Raw genomic sequence first — 24,890 nt, 5'->3', positions numbered from 1 at the left:
GAACTTTTGAAAATACCTACTGCACCCAGGAGAAATGATTACATCTGGAAAAAGGGAAGGAGCCAGAGTGAAGCAATCTGTTAACAGAGGCAAAAAGTTGAAAACCAATCAAGAACTGGTTAAAACCAGAAGCATTTATCCAGAGCCCACCGAACTTTGGAGGTTCTGATAAAAAGGGATCTAGACTGGAACCATTCCTGGTTCTGGCTCCTCTCACTGGAGAAGTTTTGCAAAATCAAAGCCACCTCTGATTTTGCCCTCTCTAAGGCAAATGGTAATTCAGGAATAATTAACATGCAGCATCTTATTCTCTTTTCAGGCATGCTCTAGTGTGTTCTCTTAGTGTTCCGTATGTTTACATTTCATCACTTTCTTAAAATATACAGTATGATTCACGTTCAAATGTAGAGCCAGGAGACAATTGTGCAGATACCATCTCCATCGCTGGCAGCTTCGATCTAATTTTCCCTTTCCACATTCCACAAAGGCAATAATAAATACAAACTGCTTTTGCATTAACAATTGTTGGAAAATGGAGACTGCTGTTTGAAAGGTCAAGGCCCCATCTATAGTGTCACTGTGGAGACTGGTTGTATGGAGGAGTAAGAGGGTGGGAGGGGGAAAGAGGTAATCTCTTTCCTTGCTGCTTCCTGTCTGTCTGTCCGTCTGTCCATCCATCCCAAGAGGTAAAGATTATTCTCTTCATTCCAAAATGGAGGAGTTGCCATATTAGACTGCTACATGATAACAGCAGTTGTCTTACTGATATTGTTTCTCAAATTCAACCTGCAAGGAGTACACAGTAAATGATGCTCGCTACACTCTTCTTTGAGATGTTTACTTAACAAATTACTATTTTCCACAGAACATACACATTTTTAGGGCTTCTAAGCAATCCTTCTTAACATGGAGCAATGGCTTTGAGACCAGAGTTTATCTGAGAGAAATCAGTAAGGACAAGATCCTAACTTTATAAAATCAGGACATGAGCCAAACAAGGCACAAACACATAACTCCCCCTAAAAATCTCATTAATATTTGTTGTGCAACCAAAATTAAGAGATTGGGGCTGGGACTCTGAAGGTTCAAAGTTTCAGCTACCTTGTGTTAGGTGCAGGTTTCTGCAACTTCGGTACATACCCCAGCTTTCTGGCATGCAAGTTTTTCACCATTAGAGAACATCTGAAACTGAAGGAGATGAAAATGATCTTCCATACATTGCATTCTTTTGCAATTACTGGGAAAGTTGGGGGCGGATGGTGGTGTTTGGGTTTTTAAAAGTATTTTTCCTGTCTTTTCAGAATTTTTGGCTACTCAAAGTATTTCAGGTGACTGCAAATACACAGACATTATCTAAATGTTAGTGAAAAGATCTTGGATCTTCTTATGTAAAGAGTGAACTTCCCACGCAGCTAAAATAAAATAAAAATAATAATAATAAAAACCAGGTTTACAATCTGCTCTAGAGGCACCAGAAGAGCTACAAGAAAAGAAATTTTAAAGGAACTTGGTGTTAATCAGAAAGATAAACTAAAGGTTATATTTGTTGAGTAACTGAACAGTATCTGTCAACATCTTGTTTCTGACACTGGATGGGCAAACAGTGAGAAAAATGAAGTTCACAGATGACTGAAGCATTGCCTATTTTCACATATACTGCATGCTTCCATGAGTTTTCCCTAATTACATATACCAGATTTTTTGACCACCAAGGTCCTAAGAACCCATGGAACTGGATGGAATGACTCCTGTTGGCTTCAGCGAGTGCCGGATGTGGCTGTACCCATGAAATAATGATTACTAAAATGTGGGAGGTCAAAATGGATGTACTACAGATCAGTGTGAAGGGAACTTTGAATTTCAAGATGTGATTTGCCTGTGAATAACCTTGCTAATTTCAATAATTCATCATCTGATATATAAAAAAAATCAGATACCTGCGTGGAGAGATAAAATTATGGAGAGCTTTGTAAAATATGGCAGCTTGTCTCTTCACTCTTCCCAGAAATAGGAACACTGCTCTCCTTAACTGACTGCCTTGTCTTCATGACCCCCATGGATCCTCCACACCATCTATCTACCCTCATTTCCTTCTATACTCTAGCCCATTCCCTGTGCTTCCCAAATGCTAGGCTCCCACATTCATCCTTCCTCCATGCTGCACCCATCAGAAACAGCCTCCCAGTCTGATTCCCTTTGCCTCTTTCCCGAACTCAATGTAAAGACCCATAACTCCAAACATAGCCTAGAAAATAAACATGAAATCTTATTCCTTCTTCAGCCTCTCAGTTTCTCTGTGCTCAGTCACTGAACCTTGCAAAGGTACTCCTCTCCCATCAGACACACAGAAACTACCTGTAAAGCAGCTCCAGATGGCAAGAGTCATGGAGACACCAACAGTACTCAGATCATATTGATGGTTAGGGACGCCAGTGTTAGATAAACAAAGGTTTCTGAGCATCTACCAAAAACCAGAACTGCAATCAGGAATGTAAGCTAGCAAGAAGGCCAACTAATGCAAACAATACCTAACCTGGGTATCCCTATCCCCCTAAGAACACCACCACCTCAGAAATAATAATAAACAAACACTTTCCTCCCTCCGCCCAACAAACTTAAAAAGAGTTAGAAAAGTCATTTGCCTGCTCTGGTGCACAGAGGGCTTGTGTGAGTAATACTTAGATATAGACTGCATATGACTTTTAAACAACAAATGTATATAAAATAAATTCTATTTTTTCTCCCCACAGCCTGAAGCTGTCTAGGCTGAGGGTCACCTCTGAACTTCTTGTCTATTGAAAAGTGATTTAAACTCCACCTTATTTCAGTATGAACGTTGGGCGTGTCATAAGGTTTATTTTCCCGCAGGCAATGAAAAAAAAGAAAGTCTGCATATTTTAACTAACTGCACTGATGTTTGCGTACTCTGTCCTAATGTTATATTACAGCCGTGTCAGTTTATGCTATTTCCATCTGAGTGTGTACATCTGAATATGGATGTAGGATTCAACGTGTAAAAGGCCACCTTTGTGTAGGTATGAAGAGCTGCATAATAATGTTATTCTTTACATCTAGCATTGTTCCAGAGGCATTTATGTAGTTGTAGCACATTGGCTTTGGGTTCTACCACTCTGGAGGACGGATGTCAAACACTGGCCTTCTCAGTCAGGACATCTAACAAGGAGAGTCCTCGTTGCTCTCTGGCAAGCAGCAAGGAAGGTGACTTTTGCCATGGGTTGGAACCTTTCATTGTGTTCTCCCTTTCTTACAGACCAGACCTTCAGCTGAAAGCCTCTGTGCTCAGAAGGTATCAGCTGACTTATCATAAGGTTTTATTCTGCAAAACCAAACACACTAACACATAAAAACAGGGGATTTATTTTCTAATGAACAAACACCAACTTGCCATTGACACTCAATACTGCACTGTCTACAAAGAATTATTTTACATTATTTACACTAGAGTAATATCTAGTTGTCCCCCGTTCCCTTGTGCTAGGTGTTGTACAAACACAAAACCCATGCCCTGAAGAGCTTACAGTCTAAGAGTGGAAGAAAGGAAGTGTTGTTAGCCCAGTTTTAAAGATGGGGAACTGAGGCACACAGGAAGCCTGTGGCAAAACCAGAAACTGAACACAGATCTCCTTGGGTCCCAGTCCGATGTCTTAACCACAAGACCCTCCTTCCCTAAGGAATCATAGAATAGTAGGACTGGAAGGGACCTCGAGAGGTCATCTAGTCCAGTCCCCTGCACTCATGGCAGGACTAAGTATTATCTAGACCATCCCCGACATGTGTTTGTCTAACCTGCTCTTAAAAATCTCCAATGATGGAGATTCCACAACCTCCTTAGGCAATTTATTCCAGTGCTTAACCACTCTGACAGTTAGGAAGTTTTTCCTAATGTCCAACCTAAACAGCCCTTGCTGCAATTTAAGCCCATTGCTTCTTGTCTTATCCTCAGAGGTTAAGAAAAACAATTTTTCTCCCTCCTCCTTTGTAACAACTTTTTACGTACCTGAAAACTGTTATCATGTCCCCTCTCAGTGTTCTCTTTTCCAGACTAAACAAACCCAATTTTTTCAATCTTCCCTCATAGGTCACGTTTTCTAGACCTTTAATCTTTTTTGTTGCTCTTCTCTGGACTTTCTCCAATTTGTCCATACCTTTCCTGAAATGTGGTGCCCAGAACTGGCCGATACTCCAGTAGAGGCCTAATCAGCATATCTTGCTTACAGCACTCCTGCTAATACATCCTAGAATGATGTTTGCTTTTTTTGCAACAGTGTTACACTGTTGACTCATATTTAGCTTGTGATTCACTCTGACCCCCCAGATCCCTCCTTCCTAGGCAGTCATTTCCCATTTTGTATGAATTTATAACTGATTATTCCTTCCTAAGTGGAGTACTTTGCACTTGTCCTTATTGAATTTGATCTATTTACTTCAGACCATTTCTCCAGTTTGTCCAGATCATTTTGAATTTTCATCTTATCTTCCAAGCACTTGCCACCCCTCCCAGCTTGGTACCATTTGCAAATGTTACAAGGGTAGCCTCTATACCATTATCTTAATCACTGATGAAGACGTTAAATAGAACCAGACCCAGAACTGATCCCTGTGGGACCTCTCCTGATATGCCCTTCCAGTTTGACTGTGAATCATAGATAACTACTGTCTGGGAATGGTTTTCCAACCAGTTATGCACCCACCTTATAGTAGCTCCATCTAGGTTGTATTTCCCTAGTTTGTTTATGAGAAGGTCTTGTGAACCAGTATCAAAAGCCTGACTAAAGTCAAGATATCCCACATCTGCAGCTTCCCCCCATCCACAAGGCCTATCCTGTCCTTGATCTTTCTCTTGCTTCGAATGTATTTGTAGAATGTTTTCTGTTACTCTTTATGTCTTTAGCTATTTTAATCTCATTTTGTGCCTTGGCCTTGCTAATTTTGTCCCCTACATACTGGTGGTATTTGTTTATATTCATCCTTTGTAATTTGAACTAGTTTCCACTTTTATAGGACTCTTTTTTGGGTTTCAGATTATTGAAGATCTCCTAGTTAACCAGGGTGGTCTCTTTGCCATACTTCCTATTTTTGCTACGCAGTGGGATGGTGCCCGTAATAATGTCTCTTTGAAAAACAGCCAACTGTCTTGAACTGTTTTTCCCTTTAGACTTCTTCCTATGGGATCTTACCTACCAACTCCCGGAGTTTGCTAAAGTCTGCTTTCTTGAAATCCATTACGTTTATTGTGCTGTTTTCCATTCTACCATTCCTTAGAATCAGGAACTCTACCATTTCATGATCACTTTCACCTAAGCTATATTCCACTTTCAAACTCTCAACCAGTTCCTCCCTATTTGTCAAAATCAAACCTAGAACAGCCTCTCCCCTAGTAGCTTTCTCCACCTTCTGAAATAAAAAATCGTCTCCAATACATTTCAAGAACTTGCTGGAAAATCTGTGCCCTGCTATAATATTTTCCCAACACATGTCTGGGTAGTTGAAGTCCCTCATCACCACCAAGTCCTGTGCTTTGGATGATTTTGTTAGTTGTGGTTTTTTTTTAAAGTCTCCTCCACCTCTTCTTTCTGGTTAGGTGGTCTGTACTAGACCCCTACCATGACACCACCCTTGTTTTTTACCCCTTTTATCCTTACCTTGAGACTTTCAACAAGTTTGTCTCCTATTTCTATTTCAACCTCAGTCCAAGTATATATATATATGTTTAATATATAAGGCAACACCACCTCCCTTTTTTCCCTGCCTGTCCTTCCTGAGGAAGCTGTACCCTTCTATACCAATATTCCAGTCGTGCATATTATCCCACCAAGTCTCTGTGATGCCAACTATGTCAGAGTTGTGTTTATTAACCAGCATTTCAAGTTCCTCCTGTTTATTCTCCATACTTCTTGAATTAGCAAACAGACATCCAAGATGCTGATTTGATTTCCCTCCTATGTTCTCTCTTGTCTCTCCCTTATCCCTGCTATAACAGCCCATGCTCCCCCCAGATTCTGACCCTTCTCCCAGGTTTCCACGTTTTTTTATTTACCTATGGACTTTTGTCACTTGCCCCCATTGAACCTAGTTTATAGAATAAAGTATACAACAGTGGTTCCCAAACTTTAACAGCCCGTGAACCCCTTTCACTAAATTGTGAAATCTCATGAACCCCCCCCTAAAAATGAATATTTCCAGGGATTTAAGTTTAAATTTCCTCCGCACTCCGTGGGGCTCCTGCTGCTGGACCCCATTGACCGCTCCGGGCAACTGAACTCCTCTGAGCTCGGGCTGCAGGTCACGCTGATCGCCAGGGCTTGGGCTGCCAGCCCCAACTGCCCGGCCCCGCTCTCCCTGGGGCTCGCGCTGCCAGCCCCACATGGAGCGCTGGGGTTCGGGCTGCCGGCTCTCCCACTGATGGGGGCAGGGCTCGGGCTGCCAGCCCAAACTTCCCTGTCCAGCTCTCCCTGGCGCTCGGGCTACCGGCCCCACGCAGAGCACTGGGGTTCGGGCTGCCGGCTCCCCAGCTCCTGGGGGCAGGGCTCGGGCTGCCAGCCCCAACTGCCCTGCCCTGCTCTCCCTTTGGCTCGGGCTGTCTGCCCTGCAACCAGGTCCCACCTGCTCCCTCCAATGCCCGAGGTCCTCTGGCCGCCATTAGTGAAATTTTTCTGGCAAACCCCCTGTAGCGTTCTGTGAACCCCCAGGGATTCGCGAACCCCAGTTTGGGAACCACTGGTCTACATTAACCTCTGAGGAGACTTGTTTAAAAGGATTTTTTTCAAGCCTTCTCTTTCTTGAGGTGTTTCCATTTTATGTGGTTGAAGGAGCAAATGCTATGTAACTTAATAAATAATATTTACTTCTGTGAATTTGTATGGGTTCTCTCAACTGAACTGCAGCACTAACACATAAATAATAACCCACATGAGTGGACAATATGGGATCCTTTTAGAGACCAGTCAGTTTTAAGGGATGTACACAAGCTAGAACAAGCTAGAACTTACCCTGAAGGATGGGACTGCTGAGGCAAACTAACATGGCTGGGAGGTCTGTGGTGCCTGAAAGGAACGGATGGAAACTTCAGGAGGGGACTTGCAAAAAGGCATGATAAATCACCCAGTGTACGTAACGGAGAGACAAGGGGCTGGAAAGTAGTAAGGAGCAGAACCATTGAAGAACAGCCTAGGCAGTAAGAAGTAGCGCAGAAGCTCATAGGGTGAAAAGGTACATTCCCATAGGTAAATACATCCAACATGGTACATTATTATGGGCAAATACAGGAACTCCTCACTTAAAGTCATCCTGGTTAACATTGTTTCGTTGTTACGTTGCTGATCAATTAGGGAACATGCTCATTTAAAGTTGCGCAATGCTCCTTTATAAGGTTGTTTGGCAGCCGCCTGCTTTGTCCACTGCTTGCAGGAAGAGCAGCCCGTTGGAGCGAGCTGGTGGAGGCTTGGAACCAGGGTGGACCGGCAGCCCCCCCATCAGCTCCCTGCTCCCCTAAGTTCCCTGTGCAGCAGCCGCCCAGCAGGATATCAATTGCTGGCAGTTCAGCTGTCCCTCCCCCCACTGCCCTGTGCTACTCCTACCTCTGCCTTGGAGCTGCTACCGGGAGCCTCCTGCTTGCTGTGCAGGGGAGGGGGCTAATGTCAGGGTGTCCCCCTCCCCCCTACTCCTGCCCCCCGCTTACCCCTTCTCCATATCGAGCCGGGGAGAGACACAACAGAGCTCAGGACGAAGAGAGCTGGCCACAGCGGTTGTCTCAACTTCCTGATCTTTTTAAAGGCAATGTACTTAAAATGTGGTGTCAGCATACTTAAAGGGGCAATGCGCATCTCTCTCTCTTTCTCCCACACACAGGGTGTGTGTCTATGTCTCTGTCTGCCATGCTGTCTCCCCTCCCTCCATCCGTGCTGTGTTGTAGAGTGTGAGGCTACATTAACAACAATGGGCTAACCCTTGAGGGCTCAGCCAAATGCTAGTTCATCATTTAGCAGTAAGGCATTCCCTGGGAAATATCCCACCCTCTTCCACCCTCTAACTTCACCACCTCAAACAAGCTCCAAAATCATCATTGCTGTGTACAGTATTAAATTGTTTAAAACTTATACTCTGTGTGTGCGCGTATATATATATATAATTTTTTGTCTGGTGAAAATATAGTTTTTTGTCTGGTGAAAAAAATTTCCCTGAACCTACCCCCCTCTCCCATTTACATTCATTCTTATGGGGAAACTGGATTCGCTTAACATCGTTTCACTTAAAGTCACATTTTTCAGGACTATAACTGCAACGTTAAGTGAGGAGTTACTGTACATCCAAGCACATGGATGATGAATTTTTCATAAACAGAAGGATCTTTTCTGCCCCTTTTTTAGGCTGCATTGGGCCACTTTATTGTCCCTCCATTTTTTTAAATAGCTTTAGCCTATAGAATATCATCTTCATACTTTTATTCAATCACTCATTCAGGTTTATTTCCCATTGAAAATGCAAAGAAAAATACCTGAAAACTAGTTCCTGAGCCCTGGCTACCATTAAGGCAAAGCAACAATAAAACGTTAACACACGACAACATAAATTCATAATTCAGGATCACATTAATATTCAAAGAACCTGGCTCAAGATTCCGGATTGCTGGCTGGGGAGCCCACCTTCTGTAAGTATGCTAAACATGGTGACCAAATTTGTAAATACATATCCTCTTTTTGGAGCTTCTCTTGTGTATGTACCTGGGTGAAAGGTTTCCCATTAGAAGGACAGTCCATCCCTACAGCCCATATTTATTGCCTAATTCTCTCTTTCATGACTGGACTGAATTGATATGATATCATTAGAACATTTTCCTGCGCAATTTCCTAATAACCCATTTAAAATATTTTTTCTAGTTCAACAAGGCAATTAGTCTGACAGGCTCATTCCTGGTAAACTTGCTTGTAAAAATGAAACAGTGGACATCATTAACAATGAATATTTACCACACAGTGGTATTCCCGATACTTAGAATGTGAAATACCTCAAATACCATAGTAAATTTAACTACTGTGGGTGGTAAACATCCAATTTAATGTTCCTCACTGTATTCGTGTGCAAAAGAGTTCACTACATTAGCTTTTTTAATTCTGCTCAACACAAACAGTTGGAGGTTTTTAAAAATGGAATTCCCTCTCCTCTACTCAGCCCACAAAAATCACTGCGAGGCCCAAACTTTCCATATCAAGCACTAGCCTAGAACAAATTGTTTTGGCCAAGTTCTAAACTTTCAAGGGATCAGAGGTTTAGTTGGGCTGGGAAGTGTAACCACAGCTAATCTGCATTTAACCAGGATTTATTTGGTGTGCATATTAGGCTGGAAATCTCATGAGAACACTCTTGTGAAATTTTGACAACACCCTGTTATTAGGATAATTGGAAACATAGGAGTTGCCATGCTGGATTTGACCAGTGGTCCATCAAGTCCAGAATCCTGTCTCTGACAGTAGCCAGAACCCAGCTGCTTAAAAGAAAGATGTAGCAAAACCCACGGCAAGCAGTTATATCTGGATAACCTGCCCCCAGAGAGTTTCTTCCTAACCCTATTAAGTAGAGGTTGGCTTGTGCCCTGAAACAGGATCCCTTCCAAAACCTAGTGGAAGCTACTGATAGTATAGCTTTCCAGGTGGTAGCCTGGAACTCACCTTTACTGACCCACAGGAAGGGTGGAGGGGTTTGAACATTTGAAAAAGAAAGAACACTGCTAGACTTTGCCAACCTCAAAAAGTGCAGGCTTGGTTTGAGTTTCAGAAGAAGGTTCATCCGTTCTTGTTTTACATGAACAGGTTGGCTCATCACTATTATAAATCCAAAATAACTGGGGTTTCTACTGCGGAAGGAAATTCAATTACAACCATACTATTATAATAGTGTAATAAAGATACAGATGTAGTCAATGTTAGGATCAAAGCACCCTCCCTCTCTCCAACAGCCTTCTTAGTTAAACTTACTTCATACTTGGAGCCAACACTTTGTTGAATAACATATTCAAAAATTCAGGTGTCTATGAAATATGGCTTGATTTCCAGAGTAGTAGGCACCCACAACTCCAATAAAAGTCAATGGGAGCTGCAAGTGCTCATCACCATTTAAAAAAGACCAAACAATCCCTGTGTGTGCTCACAGTCTCACACTACTTCTTCAGACACCACCTAAGCTCACCCTTACATCAGTGAGTAACACTTTCTCTGCAAATGCCATAAATCTGTTGTCAACTGCTAAAACCATCCAAAAGAACTTTGTATTTTGTTACCATAAATGTTGGGGGAGAAAATCCTTCTTGCTTCATTTATGTAGCAGCAAAGCAAAATGTTTATTCATTTTACCCATGGACAACGTCATCTCCTTTGAAAAGAACCTGTGAAATAATTTCCAGCAATATATTTATAAACGTTGTCTTTATTAAACAGTTTTCTCAGCACATTAGCAATTTTTTTTTAATTCCGGGTTCAGAACAAAGGAGTTTTTTGCCCTCATTTTCTTCTGTACCATCAGGCTGTTAGGCCAGTGTTAAATAATTCTCTCACAACACTTCCGAAAAGCTCTATGCAAAGGTGTCCAAATTCACACGGCTATGGTTTCCAGTGTGTAAGGTCTAACCTGGAGTCTGACAAAGAACCATAGAGTGTCCTGCACCACATCCAATTAAGAATGGTTTTCCAGAACCAAGAGCTGTGATTGGCTTCGGGGCATAAACATTTGCTTCTGTGCCATCACCACACATCCCATGTTCATTCCATCCCCAGGAGAAACAATGACCACCTAGGGGAGAGGGGAAAAAAGTTTCAATGAGAATATTTGTCACAAACCAATGTAAAAAAACAAAACTGGCTCTTTTATGGGAGGGAGTCTAATCAGCCATCTTCTAATTATCAGAGAATAAGTTACAATCTACCTATTCCTTCCTGATCCTTAATAATTAAAAAGCAAGGAAGAGGGTTAAGAATTGATTAATAAGATTGCAATTTATTATTTTTACAAGCCTCACAAAAGCGTGCTGGCACCTTAAAGACACAAAATAAAACTCTCCCAGAAAGCTTACAATTTAGTGCCCCCATCCTGTAAGCTGTTCTGAGAAGGCAAACCCCAGTGCCATGCATTGGACTATTTACTTTAATCCCACCTGCACAGAGTGGCATGAAGAATCAAGGTCTATGTGGACAAAGTGGCAAAGGAAGGAAGCAATACAATCATATATTTATTCCTATTTTCACTTTAATTCTCACGGCTTTTCCTTGTGTTTCTTTTTATATGAACCCCTGGCAACTTGCATTGCTGTTATTTGTGACACCTTCTTATCTTCTTTGATGTGTCTTACCTTTTTAGTTTTATATTTTTGTTATTTTCTATTTTTATTATTTTCTTTTTAACTCAGATTCTTTCCATCCCAAATCAAGATCAATGTATTATCATTATAGTACCTCAAAACACTCCACAGAAATCTTGTTCTATAAATGGTCAGTGCAAGAGGAAAAACTCTTTTACTCTGAGCAGTGGTGCATGTTCCATCTGTGAAGTGGTTTTTGTGTGCCAGAATGCTCTTTTGAGTTTGTGTGATCAAACAGAAATCCATGGTTGTAATGTAATTATGTTTCTGCTGCAACTGGCTCTTTTGAATGTCACAGTGAAATAATGGTATCAAGTATAATTCTAAAGTCAAATGGAAAACACAAAACCAAAAAATGCAATAAAAGTCACAGTCCTGAGATAATGTAATATCTTCAAAATTCAGGAAGAGACCATTCTAGATGTTGGCCAGATCACCCTTCTCCTTTGAGCTACCCTAATCTACTTACGATAAGTAATGCTATTACCAGGAGTGTTAAAATGTTCTTCTTCTTTCATAATTTTTTTTCAAAAATTAAAATGTTAGTAAAGCCAGGTATTATTAAACACAAAACAATATTGTATTCTACAAACTGATTTCCCAGTAACCTCTGCAGGAGATAAGTAAGGGGAATCCCTTCTGACACAGTACAGTAGTTCCTCAAAGCTGCATGAATGTTCTATTAACAACCTGAGCTCCGCCACAAGTGCACATTTGGAGCCCATACATTTAGACGCAGTACCTGCTGTGCTGCATGGGAATACTAAAAAAAATTATCAGATGTATAGCACAGGACCGGAAGTGTGTCACTCTGAAGAACATGGATTTATATGAGCAACTAAGGGGTTAATAGGAATTCCTTGTAAAGTTCAAGGCCAGACTACACCGCATTAAAGTATGTGAGTCAACAAATACATCACAAACCAAGGGACAGTGCTGATTTCATCATATAACAGTGATGCAGAAAAAAATAAACTATAGCATATAGCAAAATCTTCTACATTCAGAAAATTTCTTTTACACAATAATTAACACATGGAACTCATTGACACAAGATATAACTGAGTCCAAGAGCCTAGCAGGGTAAACAAAAGAGTTAAAGAATAGATAAAAGAAAATAGTTACACTTTACATATGAACATTCACAATTACATTAAAAAAGGTAAAAGAACAGCAAAACCCACTTAAAGAGATAAGGCCATTTTTCTAGATCTGTTATCTGGATACCCTCTATCCACTATTCTGTTTTAGAAGATAATTAAACAAACTACTATGTTTTCACGGTTTCAGCATATTACCAGCAATCCAGTGTTTAATGGGTTCAGGATTAAATTTGCGCTTGTTTGTCTAACTCAGCCTCTCTTCAACACAATTCAACACAGCTCCTACAACACAGTGAGTATTCAGACATCTCTTTGGACATGCCTGGAGCTGTGGTTACCCGTCGCGACACTGAAAAACAGACACCATTGGCCCATAGTATGGATTAGTCCTGGTTAGGATATTAAAAAACGTGAATAATAAAATAGCAGAGATCCTAAATTTCAGCATTAACAAGTAGTTAATTATCATGTAATAGCTGACACCGTAGGCAGGAAGCTAAGGCTATGTGACACCTACTTAACTAGGCCATGCATTAGTAAATCATAATTCTAAACCCAGAGTAGTGATGTGCAAGCTGGTTAAGACATAAAAACATTTCCCCAGTAAAATGCCACCTATGTTTAGAACAGCACTCATGCCAAATCTTTTTTAAGATGGAAGAAGATTCAGGGACATTTTTTCACTTGTGGATCCCATTCAGCACCAAAACGGAAAGTAACAAAATACAGAGAGAATGGGTGTTCCAATGGAATTTCCAGGCAGGACAGGACATGCTGGAAATCCTAAGAGAAAAGGTTGGCCTCATTTCCCAGCCCTATTTTGCAGACTCAAGAGAATTGGCTAGTCTGAATGAACATCTGAGTAGGGGAATGCTTCTCCATATCTAACCCTGCCGCTGAACCATCAAAGGTCAGTTTAACCTGTCTGTGCCTCAGTTTTCCCATTTGTGAAATAAAGATAATACCACCCATCTGCCTTTGAAAAGCACTCAAATCCTGCCTGGAATTTGCTACATACCATAAGTAACGAGTTTGCAATCCAGGGAAGAGTCACAACCAAGGGTTTCTTCCTGGCTATGCTGGGGAGGCAAAACTTTTTTGTTGTAACATGATGGCTCCAATATGGAAAATGTTGCAATCATCTTACATGATTACTCCCAATTAAAAGGAAATATGTAACAACTTTAATTAAAATAAATGTCACCTGAAAAATAATAATCATTCCAGAAATACAGATCAGAGCATAACACATTTATGAATCATGTTTTTGCTTTTTTTTTTTAAACTTAACCAATAACAGCTTATTGATTTTAAGACTCTACAGAGACTGTAACAAGCAGATTCATCTCACTTTGTGTTTCAGTCAACATACTGGTCTCTTTCCCCGCAGGTTCTTTGAAGGTGTTACGGGAAGATTTAAGAAAAATGTTTTCTGAGCTACCAGTTTTCTCCTACCGCCCACCCTTACCTCATCCCCATCTTCCCCCAATCAGAGCTGCATTTAAAGGTCTCTGATCTCACTGAATATAGGAGAGCTTTCTGGGCATGTTCAACACCAACATGGGTAACATTCTCAGCAAGCAATTATGGCATTAGTTCTCAACTCTTCCCATATTGCTACCTTCTTTGCCATTCTCAGATCACTCTTCTATCTAGCAGCGATCTATAGCCATTTAAGTGAAATATGAAGTGCTGGAAGGTCATGATCCCACAACACCTGTTTGTGATCCCTAGATTGTGAACCCCTTAGTTATGGTACCTTGATGTCATGCTCAACCATCAATTTCCAGTCATTTTATAGTAAGATTTAAAAGCAGTTAGTTTAGTTTTCAGAGGGGTGTCTTCCCTACATTGAATTGTACAGAAGGGATGTAAAATACATTTAGAGTATTGCTTACCAGGATCATTTCTGTGCATGTCTTGAATGCACAGCAGTCACTATTAAGGAGTCAGCATTTGCTAAGAGTTAACACATTACAGTATCTGAGATACAGGACCTCCTCGAGTAGGAAAACTATCTAGTCACGTTAATAGGGAATAGAATTTTGGTAATTTTACATTTTTCTGCAACATCTACTGTTACCACACCCTTTTCATTGTTGCTATGAGCTTTGTGGTACAAAAATATAAGTGATTAGTCCAACACACAAATGCAATTGGCTGATTTGTTTCCATAGTGATTACTATTTTATTTGGTTGGAGAATTTTTATTCAGCTCCTTCAAAACCAAATGAGCTGAGACCAGCATGTTTTGAGTCATCTGGAATAATTAAAGTGCTATGTGGAATTACTGATACAGCAAATATTTTAAAAAATGGAACAAGAAAGAGCAGTAGATGACTTATTTGGACAGATAACAATGTCTAACTACATATCTTTTAAAAATACCACAGAGGGTTTTAAAAGCCCGGAAAACAGCAGACAAAAACATCTCCCTAAAACTAAGGAATACCTGATGGCTTAAACAGTGACAGTCTTTGTATGAGCAAAGAGAAAGAGTGATTAAAAGAATTTTGTACACAACAGGCTACTGTACATAACTACAGGGTGCCCCAATTTTACAAAAGTAGTAAAAAAAAGACAATGAAGTCTGGTATAAAAGAAAAAAGTACTAAAGCAGATAAGCAGGGAAGAGCTGATTTGTGAACAGCTGTAAAGGCAAGGACCAGAAACTTGTATTTGATTTGGTGGAGAAGCGAGAGCTACTGGAGGAATTCAAAGAACAGCGTCATGCCATCTGGAGTAGCTCACAACCGAGAGTGCCAACCAAAAGCAGAGCAGACACCCCAAGCTGGTGATATGTTCTATAATTAGATTTCACCAACCCAGTAACAAATATGAACTCCTGAAGCACTGTACCAGTCTTACCATGGAGTCACAGACAGTCCCCTTGGGCACTCGTCTATTTTACCGCCCAGGCATGCTGGACTTAGTGATAAATGGTCACTTACACCAAAGATCACAAAATATTCAGGTTGCTCCCAGTCCCAAGAGACCTGTCTCTTACCCTAGGTCAATGTGTACCTTACATCTCACACCAAAGACAGCGTTTGTAGACAATCCTGTAATAAACTCACTAAAGGTTTAATAACTAGGAAAAAAGAAATGAGAGAGTCATTTACAGGTTAAAGCAAGCAACCATATATACACAAATGAGTTTCAGTCCGTGATTCAAAAGGTGACAGATTTGTAGTAATCTGTCAATCCAAAATGTCTTTCAGGGCTAACCCATGCCAAGAAGCATGGGGATCTTTTTGCTTTTGTTTAGGAATCTTTGCCCCCTGGAGTCCAGACAGCATAAAACAGATTCAGTTTCCCCTTGTGAGAAATTTTTATCCCCTCCATTCCAGAATCCAAACTGATGGGATGAGTTCATACATAGGTCTCCCCTTCCTGGAGGGAGTTAGGAATGCAATCAACAGGTCCTCTCTCCTTTGATGCTACACAATATCTCATTGGCCTTCAATGGGTCATCTTATACGCAGGACAAGCCCTTTATGTTCATTAATGCTTCTTTTACTGTTTGGTGAGTTACACAATTACAGAGGTTTACAATGCAAACACACAATATAACTTTACACCATGGATAAGGCTGTGAGTTTGTCACGGAGGTCAGGGAAGTCATGGATTCCATGACTTTCTGTGACCTCCGTGACTTTTGCAGTGACCGGTGCACCTGGCTCAGGGCAGCTCCGGCAGCCCCTGTGCCAGACGCACTGGCCATTGCTGCAGTTTCAGACCACCGCCCCCCACCCCTCAGCGGCAGTTTGGGTGAAGGAGGGGCAGGGGGTTGGGGCACGGGACGGGGTGAGCACCAACACAATGCCCAGGCTTTGTGTTTGTGTGACAAGGAAGATGGTGGTGTTTTCTAAAGTGATAGAGAAAAGAGGGGAGTCTGGAGCAAGAAAAGGAGCTCAGTTTTGGAAATGTTAAGTTGTCAATGGAGATGCTTGTAGGAGAAGACAACAGAGTGGCAGGCCAAGCTGCAGGAGCAGAAGCAGCAAGACCATAGATTTGTGACTCATCAGTGTAGAGACAGAAGTTGAAGCCATGGGGTCTACACTTAAAATTTAGGACAACATAGCTATAGTGCTTATAGGTATGCTACTACAGTGCCTGTAATGCAGACATGGGCTACATTGTATGAGCTGATGAAGATACCTAGAGAAAAGGCATTAGAAGGAGAGAAGAGTGGGTCACGGACAGTGTCTTGCTTTGATTCCATTTTGGGGTATTTTTGTTTGTTTTTTCCTTCCCTTTTGATCATAAGAACATAAGAACGGCCCTACTTTTTACGGATACAGACTAACACGGCTGCTACTCTGAAACTTTTCACAAAGGCATGTTATTACTGCTGTTCCCCTTTCCCTCTTTAAAGCGTAAATATTCTAAGCATAAATGAAATCAGGAGATTTAACAAAACAAGTCCAGTGTAAACCCAGAGAAACTCCACTTAATACTTCAGATTGCCACCAGTGTAACAAACCAGAATTTGTCCCTAAAATCCAAAATACTGTGAAATGCCAAAGGTGAAGCAAGTTTCCCCAATGTAGGTATAAATCACTTAGGTCTAAAGCCCAACCAAACTCCCACTGAATCTGTCTTCTTTAATCACGTGCGTATGAGCAGCGGACTTTAGACTACCACAGGCAGGTGATAATTAACCATATTATTCCAGGTAATTAGAAAATAATGTGTGCAACCAATGCAGGTATTAAACTGGTTTTACTGGCTAGGAGAAAAACACTTTTAAAAAAAAATAAATGTTCACCATATTGCTTTATGAGGTGTTATATAAAGGTCATATGACTACATAACACCCAGGAACCCACAACTATTTGGACAGTCTTCACATTTAAACATATTGTTCTACAGGCAAGCTGTCAAGGTTCCTTCCCCGCTCTGAACTCTAGGATTCAGATGTGGGGACCTGCATGAAAAGCCCCCTAAGCTTATTTTTACCAGCTTATGTTAAAACTTCCCCAAGGTACAAACTATTTTAACCTTTTGCCCTTGGACTTTATTGCTGACACCACCAAGCATCTAACAAATATATAACAGGGGAAGAGCCCGCTTGGAAACGTCTTTCCCCCCCAAATCCTCCCAAACCCTACACCCCCTTTCCTGGGGAAGGCTTGATAAAAATCCTCACCAATTTGCATAGGTGAAAACAGACCCAAACCCTTGGATCTTAAGAACAATGAAAAAGCAATCAGGTTCTTAAAAGAAGAATTTTAATTGAAGAAAAAGTAAAAGAATCACCTCTGTAAAATCAGGATGGTAAATACCTTACAGGGTAATCAGATTCAAAACATAGAGAATCCCTCTAGGCTAAACCTTAAGTTACAAAAAGACACAAAAACAGGAATATACATTTCATTCAGCACAACTTATTTTATCAGCCATTTAAACAAAACAGAATCTAATGCATATCTAACTAGATTGCTTATTAACCCTTTACAGGAGTTCTGACCTGCATTCCTGCTCTGGTCCCGGCAAAGGCAACGCACAGACAGAAAGAAACTTTGTTTCTCCCCCCCCTCCAGCTTTGAAAGTATCTTTCTCCTCACTGGTCATTTTGGTCAGGTGCCAGCAAGTTTATCTGAGCTTCTTAACCCTTTACAGGTGAAAGGGTTTTTCCTCTGGCCAGGAGGGATTTAAAGGTGTTTACCCTTCCCTTTATATTTATGACACAAGCAGTACCAATATTAGCAGCTAAGATACTTGGGGGGTTAACATAGTTACTTGTAGCATTGTGTAAGCGTCAAACGGGGGTCAATTTATGAATTTGCCAGGGTGCCAGTTAGATTTTTAAAGACGAAATCTAACAAACTAGATTTGCCAATATATAATAAGAACAGGAGTACTTGTGGCACCTTAGAGACTAACAAATTTATTTGTTAATCTCTAAGGTGCCACAGGTCACTCCTGTTCTTTTTGCAGATACAGACTAACATGGCTGCTACTCTGAAACTAATATACAATAGAATCCAACAGGATAACCCCTTTTTAGCAAGTTCAGGGAGCATTAGCTTACTAGTTTTAATGCTGGGTTTTTCTCAGGTCAACTTTTAACTTGAGCAGTATTTCTCAAATCAGGACACTTGCTTAGTTTTAACCAACCAACAACTTATTAATTCTCCCAAAACCACACTAATATATAATCAACAGTTCTTCACTGAAAGGTAGACACAACCAATTGTATGTACTATACACACATTACAGTCTTGCACACAATCATCACAGCCTGGAGTTAAGGCTCAGCAGTTATATCACGGAACAATCCAAATGACCAAGATTTCTTATTATAGTTACTTACGAACACCAATTCTCAATTCTTTAATACCTAACATATTTATCACACTTCCAAGGATACACTTGTGCACTTTAAAGAGTGTGGTTAGTATAGTTCGAATGAACTGGTCCAAAAGAGATAAGCATAGAATATTAAAAGAAATTGCTTAACACAATTCTTTTCAATTTCTCTTAGGCCAATTTTGTTTAGACATACAAAGGTGTTCAAATCTAAAATATGGTTACTTGAGGTCTCACTAGAGAGACTCAGCAAGATAACGACAGTTATTTATATTAAAATATAGAAGGGGAACCCCAATCTTTGCAATGAAATCTCACCACATCTTCTTATCTGCTTAACTCTGAGTTGGGGAAGAGACCTTTCCACATGTCTGGTCTGAATGTCGGTCATATTTAGGATTGTTCGGCTTCTTGTTCTCACTGTTCGCATAGTGAGAGATTTTAGTTTATGTACCTTCATTTCAAAGCTCATAGAAGGAGGCCACCCTCTTATTCCTATTGGAAAAATGCCAAGTGAGTACTTAGTTTTTAGCTCTTTTGGCTTCTTTGCTGCTTCCGCTGGTATCAAATAGAGGGATTGGGTGTATAACAAACTTCTTCAATCCTTTTCTTACCAGAGGCTTTTTACGTTTGATCTCTTTCAAAGATTTTATTTCATTATTAGCCTCTACTATTAATTGGAATTGAAGCATTTTCTCTTAATATCCTGAAGAAATACCTTGATTTATATTTTAACATTTCTTCTTCCTTGTGCCAGACAATTCCTATTACTTCTAGAGTGCAGCAATTATTTACAACGAAAACCAACAAAATCCTTATAATATTCTAAATTTGGAAGATATACTCCATACATTGTTTGATTTATATTTAACACTTTCACATTATAATCTAACAAGAGTCTTTTCCATACCTAGAAGGATATAGATCTGACTCAGAAGGCACACAAATGTGCAGATTCTAATTTGGAGTGAAAGACAAATTATCCACAGTATATTTGATTTACAAAGAAAACAATGTCTAGTTAATCCTCTGGGGTGAAAACATGTGACCTGGATTTCTTGGGGTAAAAGGCAGTTTGTCCAATTTGACCTTCAGTCTTACAGACAGCCATTTTACTTAACTGCAGGTTCCCTGCCCAGCTCTTGATCCCCTCACAATGTGCAATGGCTCTCTTTACATAAGGAAGCAGGGTTTCACCCTTACTTGGTAGCTTGGATCTTTTTTTTAAGTTAGGTTCAGAGGAAGAAAGAGGTTTTATTCATCTGCATAATAAGAGAGAGTCTTGCCTAGGTGATTAACAATATACTCATTTAGCTATTTTAGTTTCTATTCTTGGTGAGAGGAACTCCTGACCTTGAATGATCTGTGTGTCTTTAGACAAAGTGTCTCACATAACATGAACCATTTTCTTATTGTCTTTACTTCTTAGGTGGATCCAATTTTGGGATAAATATAGGTGGATAGTTTTTCTAATGTGTGAGGGCCAGAAGGAATCAGTAGTTATTAATCAATCAAGGCATATCAGTCCCATATATCCCTTACAACTGACAGCACCGTCGTCAATACAAAGGTTAGGTCAAGAATTTTCTTATGTAAAACCTTGGTAACTGCACAATTCATGGATTTCATCAGATTCCTTTCACACAGTGCCAAGTTCCTTTTTCTTGATTCAGCAAGTGTTCTCTTTTGATTCATTGTAGAATTATGAGAAACCGTGCAGTTTTGCTTTACAGGAGACACGTGCAAAAAATAGCTAAAATTTCAGAGTTTTGCCTGGTTTCAGGTTGGAAACAGGTTGATTCTACTAAACCACCAAGATGAAATCATGACGTAGCCTGGGCAGGATTTGCTTCAAACACAGCCCAAGTTTACTAAATTCACAAACTATTCAGAAAATGTAATCTTGAGTTTACAGGATCTGTTACAAAAGTTTAGTGCAGCTCTAGTTTATAGTTTCTCCCTCTCAGCAACTCTCGAGTACTCTGGGTAAAATAATTATTTTCCCTTCGATTAGCACCTTTCATCCAAGGATCTCAAAGCACTTTACAACCATTCATTAAGTTTCAACATGGTAGGAGAGATTAGCATCCCTCTTTTACAATGGGGATATTATAGCCCACAGAAGTCAAGTGACTTAACAGTCACACAATGAACCAGTGGCAGAGCCAGGAATAGAAATCAGGTGTCTTGAGTATCAGGGTTTTTCTACACTTACAGTGCTGCAGGTGCACTGCTGTAGCACTTACTGAAGATGCTACCTATGCAAACGAGAGAGCATCTCCCATGCTCCACCTGCCCGAGAGGTGGTAGCTATGTTGATGGAGGAAGCTCTCCAGTCGACATAGCGCTGTCTACACCAGGGGTAAGGTTGGTATAACTGCGTCACTCAGAAGTGTGGATTTTCCACACCCCTGAGCAACACAGTTATGTCAACATAATTCGGTAGTGTCGACCAAGCCTATCACTGCTTTAATGATATGAAGGCACTCGATTACCTGCAGGAAACAATACATCACAACACAGAGGTGATTTTAGCCATATGTCTTCCATAAGATGTTGTAAGAGACAGAAAATAGTAGTTCCCTTTGATGTTTCCAGGGAGTCTAGCCTTTGAGAATATAACGTACAATGAACTGTAAAAAATATCTCCTTGTCTTTTTGGCAGTGGCTGTTCGGTTATGAGAGGAAATGATGGACATGTTTAGAATCTGAGGAACAAAGTGAAAATGAATTATCTGCTATTGAAGGGAAAACACAATGGTGTGGAAGCAAATGTATAAGCTAACACCCAATAAACGGAAGGTCTGCACACTCTATAGCACTCATTAAAGACAATGCCATTAATAACATTAACAGAGGAAAAGGGAATAAGAAAAGGCAGGATTTCAAGATATTGCAGGCCACACATGGAAGTACATGATGATTAAATGAATTACATAATGCCAGTTTTGTTAAGAATTATGGAAGTGAATTTACACCCACTCTTTCTAGTTATCTTGCTTTCCAGAAAACCTCCTTTTTAATTGCTACTCAAGGAGCTCAGGATGATTATTCTCTTGAGAACTTTTGTCAGACTGCACAATGAGTATAGTGATCTCTGAGGAAGGCAAAAGTTTGTGCATTTCCTGGTCTAAAACACAATATTTAGATGAGGACAAAAATTATCTCCTGTTATTGCCCAGAGTACACAGCTAAGATGCTGAAAACAAGCTGGTTTGAAACCCAATTTCCACTCATAACCCATCTTCAAGCTAGTTGATGTGGACCAGTACTTCCTCCCAGATACACATGGTATCCCTGAGTCTCCTTGTGCAGTGGTTTTCCATCAGTGGAACTCAACTGACTTCAGTGGACTCACTCATGGTTTACACTGGTGTGAAAGAAGAATTGCAGCTGTTGACCTTGACTTTTTATATGGCACTATGTCTAAAGTTTTCCCCAAGCACAGTTAGCAGAAATTATGATCACTACTTCTTCCTGCCAATCTTTCAGTTATTTGCAATAGTGTTGTAGCAATGTTGGTCCCAGGATATTAGAGAGACAAGATGGGTGAGGTGCCTTTCCCAGACTTGAAGAAAAGCTCTGTGTCGCTTGAAAGCTTGTCTCTTTCACTAACAGTAGTTGATCCACTTAAAGATGTTACCTCACCCACCTTGTCTCTCTAATCTTTCATTTACTCACTTAAAAGTTCTACCAGACTTGTTATTGCTTTTGAATGCTCTACATGGTGGCATCTTTAAAGCATAGGGAGACTAAAACTAACTAAAACTTTAAGACTCTGCACTTAATAACAATGAAGTAGTGATGGTGTCTGCTTGTTGAGGGACTGCTGGACATTCTTAGCCAATGTGGAGTATCTCTCTGTGTTCCTCTTTTCCCTCAGATTGTTCTGTGGTTCACCTGATGCCTCCGCTACTCCACTAGACTACACACTATACTGGTTGTTGGGATGTTTCAAGGTGCTGGAACTCCTTTTACCTTAATTTTAATTCATTCTCTAATCTTAGAAGACTAAACTGCATAATCATAGAATAATAGAATTGGAAGGGACCTCGAGGGGTCATCTAGTCCAGTCCCCTACACCCAAGGCAGGGGTAAGTATTATTGATTGGGGATTGAGAGTGTCACTTTCTGCCATGTCCAATATGTGGAAATAACAGGATCTTTTCAATAAGAAACACTGTGTTACATTCAGTCACTCTTACTTACACCAAGTAGGACTGTACTTATCATACAACCCCACTGAAATCCACAGGACTGCTTGCGAAATAAGATGCTATTCCATGTGAGTAAGGTTATTGGAAGCTGGCTCTATTTCACAAAACACAAAAAATACCTTTCACTAAGATCCTAGCAGAGGGTCCTCCCACAAGAGAGACATGGGCAAAGCAGGCTGTAGAAAGGCATCTGCCTAGAACACAGGTCATAGGAAACTCATTCTGCTTTGCCCTGCACTGTGTGCAGTCATTTACACCACTGCAATGTGGGTGTAAAGAGCTATCAAATCAAAATGAACTGGTGTAAATGACTAACCAGGTTCAAGGCAATGGCGGATTATGCCCCTTGTTTTTGCATAATTAGAATTTAGGACACTACATCCAAATCCTGGAGTGGCACCTTGAATTTGATGCCATCTTCCACAGACAATCAGGTAAGGCATCAGATATCACGGTGATGAGTGCAGCATAAAAACATAAATAGTCAGACAATCTTTCAAACTGCATCATCATTACCTATTGAGTACAGACACTTGGCACTACACACAGCAGACATTACAGGTGTACCCATTGCTACTATGACAGCATTTCTTTTTTGCTTCATTGGTCAAGACCAGAAACAAAGCCTCATATGAACTTTCATGATTCCTCCCCTCATGAATGAAAATCCAGAGACAGGATGGGTTGGCAAGGAACAATTGTTTTTAAAAGTATTATTTTTTGTATTGTACATTGGTCTAGTTATGAATATGTAATTATTTAATATAATTCTTAGGTGCTGACAATGTGCCCAGTGCTGTACAAGACAGTGTCAATCCCTGACAGTTTACAATAAAAACTATTTTCAGTAAAACAGCAGTTAAAAAGTTATTTATATAGTCACAGCTACCTAAAAATTCTCCTGGCCTGCAAGGTATTCCCTGCCCTGAAGGACGATTTCCATTGAATAACAATGAGTTATTTTGTTTTTTAAAAAAGAAAATCATCCCTTTCTAAAGGAGAGCATATAAAATCCTGTGTAATTCCTGTTTATTTTCTGAGATGAGGAAATTTTGCATCTTAACTCTACATGAAAAAATATTTATACATTAGCTTTGGATTTAACATGGATTCCATTTGTTTTTTCTTCTTTTACATGATCAGATGCCAGGTTGCATTTTGGAGAGTGTGCGGCTGAGTTTTGGGATGCGTGTAATAACGGGTGATATGATTGTATGTGACTGTTGAGTGATGTCTGAAATAATTGCTTGTTGATATTAAACAAATGAGGGATTTTTGCAATGCCTCACAAGTAACCTGAGGTGAACCCCAGAGGTCACCTGATGCAGAGACAGAAATCCAAAGTCAAGAGCAGTGCAGGGAAATGCTGAGTGAACTTCCACTTTTCCCATTGATACCAATAAGATTTTCACACAGCCAGTAGTTCATACGAAGGCTGTCTCAGCAGTTAAAAAATAGCTGCAGTTTAACAGCAAGCTAGTTAGGTTCTCTGACTCCAAGGGTATGTCTATTTTGCATAATAAGCCAGGGATCAGACCTGTAATATCTCATTTGAAAATGTTTATTGTTAGCTATTTGTAAATGAAACCTTCCTCTTTCCAGGCATCAGGCATGGCACCCTAGGTTGAAGGGGAAAACTGATTTTTAAGCAGCCTTTTGTTCTAGAAGTGGTAGGGGTTGCAGTATTAACTCCATCCAAGGCTTAGCCAGATATTGTATCCAACCAACACTTAGCATAAAACCTGCTTATTCTAGGTACAGACTCAGCTTCCCAATTGCAGGAAAAGGCTACCTTGGTCAAGTGACCCTATGTGACACTGGGCAAGCCACTTTAATCTCTCGGTCTGAAAAATAGGGATAATAGCATTTCCCTACCTCACAGGAGTG

At 40.3% G+C, this 24,890-nt stretch overlaps 1 protein-coding gene across 3 annotated transcripts in view; it reads right to left on the bottom strand.

Moving 5' to 3' along the window:
• Nucleotides 1–10,422: 10,422 nt before the first annotated feature.
• SERGEF (secretion regulating guanine nucleotide exchange factor) overlaps nucleotides 10,423–24,890 on the bottom strand; it is a 236,922-nt gene continuing 222,454 nt past the window's right edge. For 2 of the 3 annotated variants that reach the window (XM_043548377.1, XM_007057082.4), the window contains one exon: nucleotides 10,423–10,803. In XM_043548377.1, coding sequence (XP_043404312.1) covers nucleotides 10,687–10,803 — 117 coding nt within the window. In that variant the 3' untranslated portion in view covers nucleotides 10,423–10,686. The remainder of the gene's footprint in view (nucleotides 10,804–24,890) is intronic. The other variant, XR_006291465.1, reaches the window with a different exon arrangement.

This window comes from Chelonia mydas, chromosome 6 (genome assembly GCF_015237465.2).
Source record: "Chelonia mydas isolate rCheMyd1 chromosome 6, rCheMyd1.pri.v2, whole genome shotgun sequence".
Lineage (NCBI taxonomy): Eukaryota > Metazoa > Chordata > Testudines > Cheloniidae > Chelonia > Chelonia mydas.
This window is presented reverse-complemented; position numbering and strand designations above follow the sequence as displayed.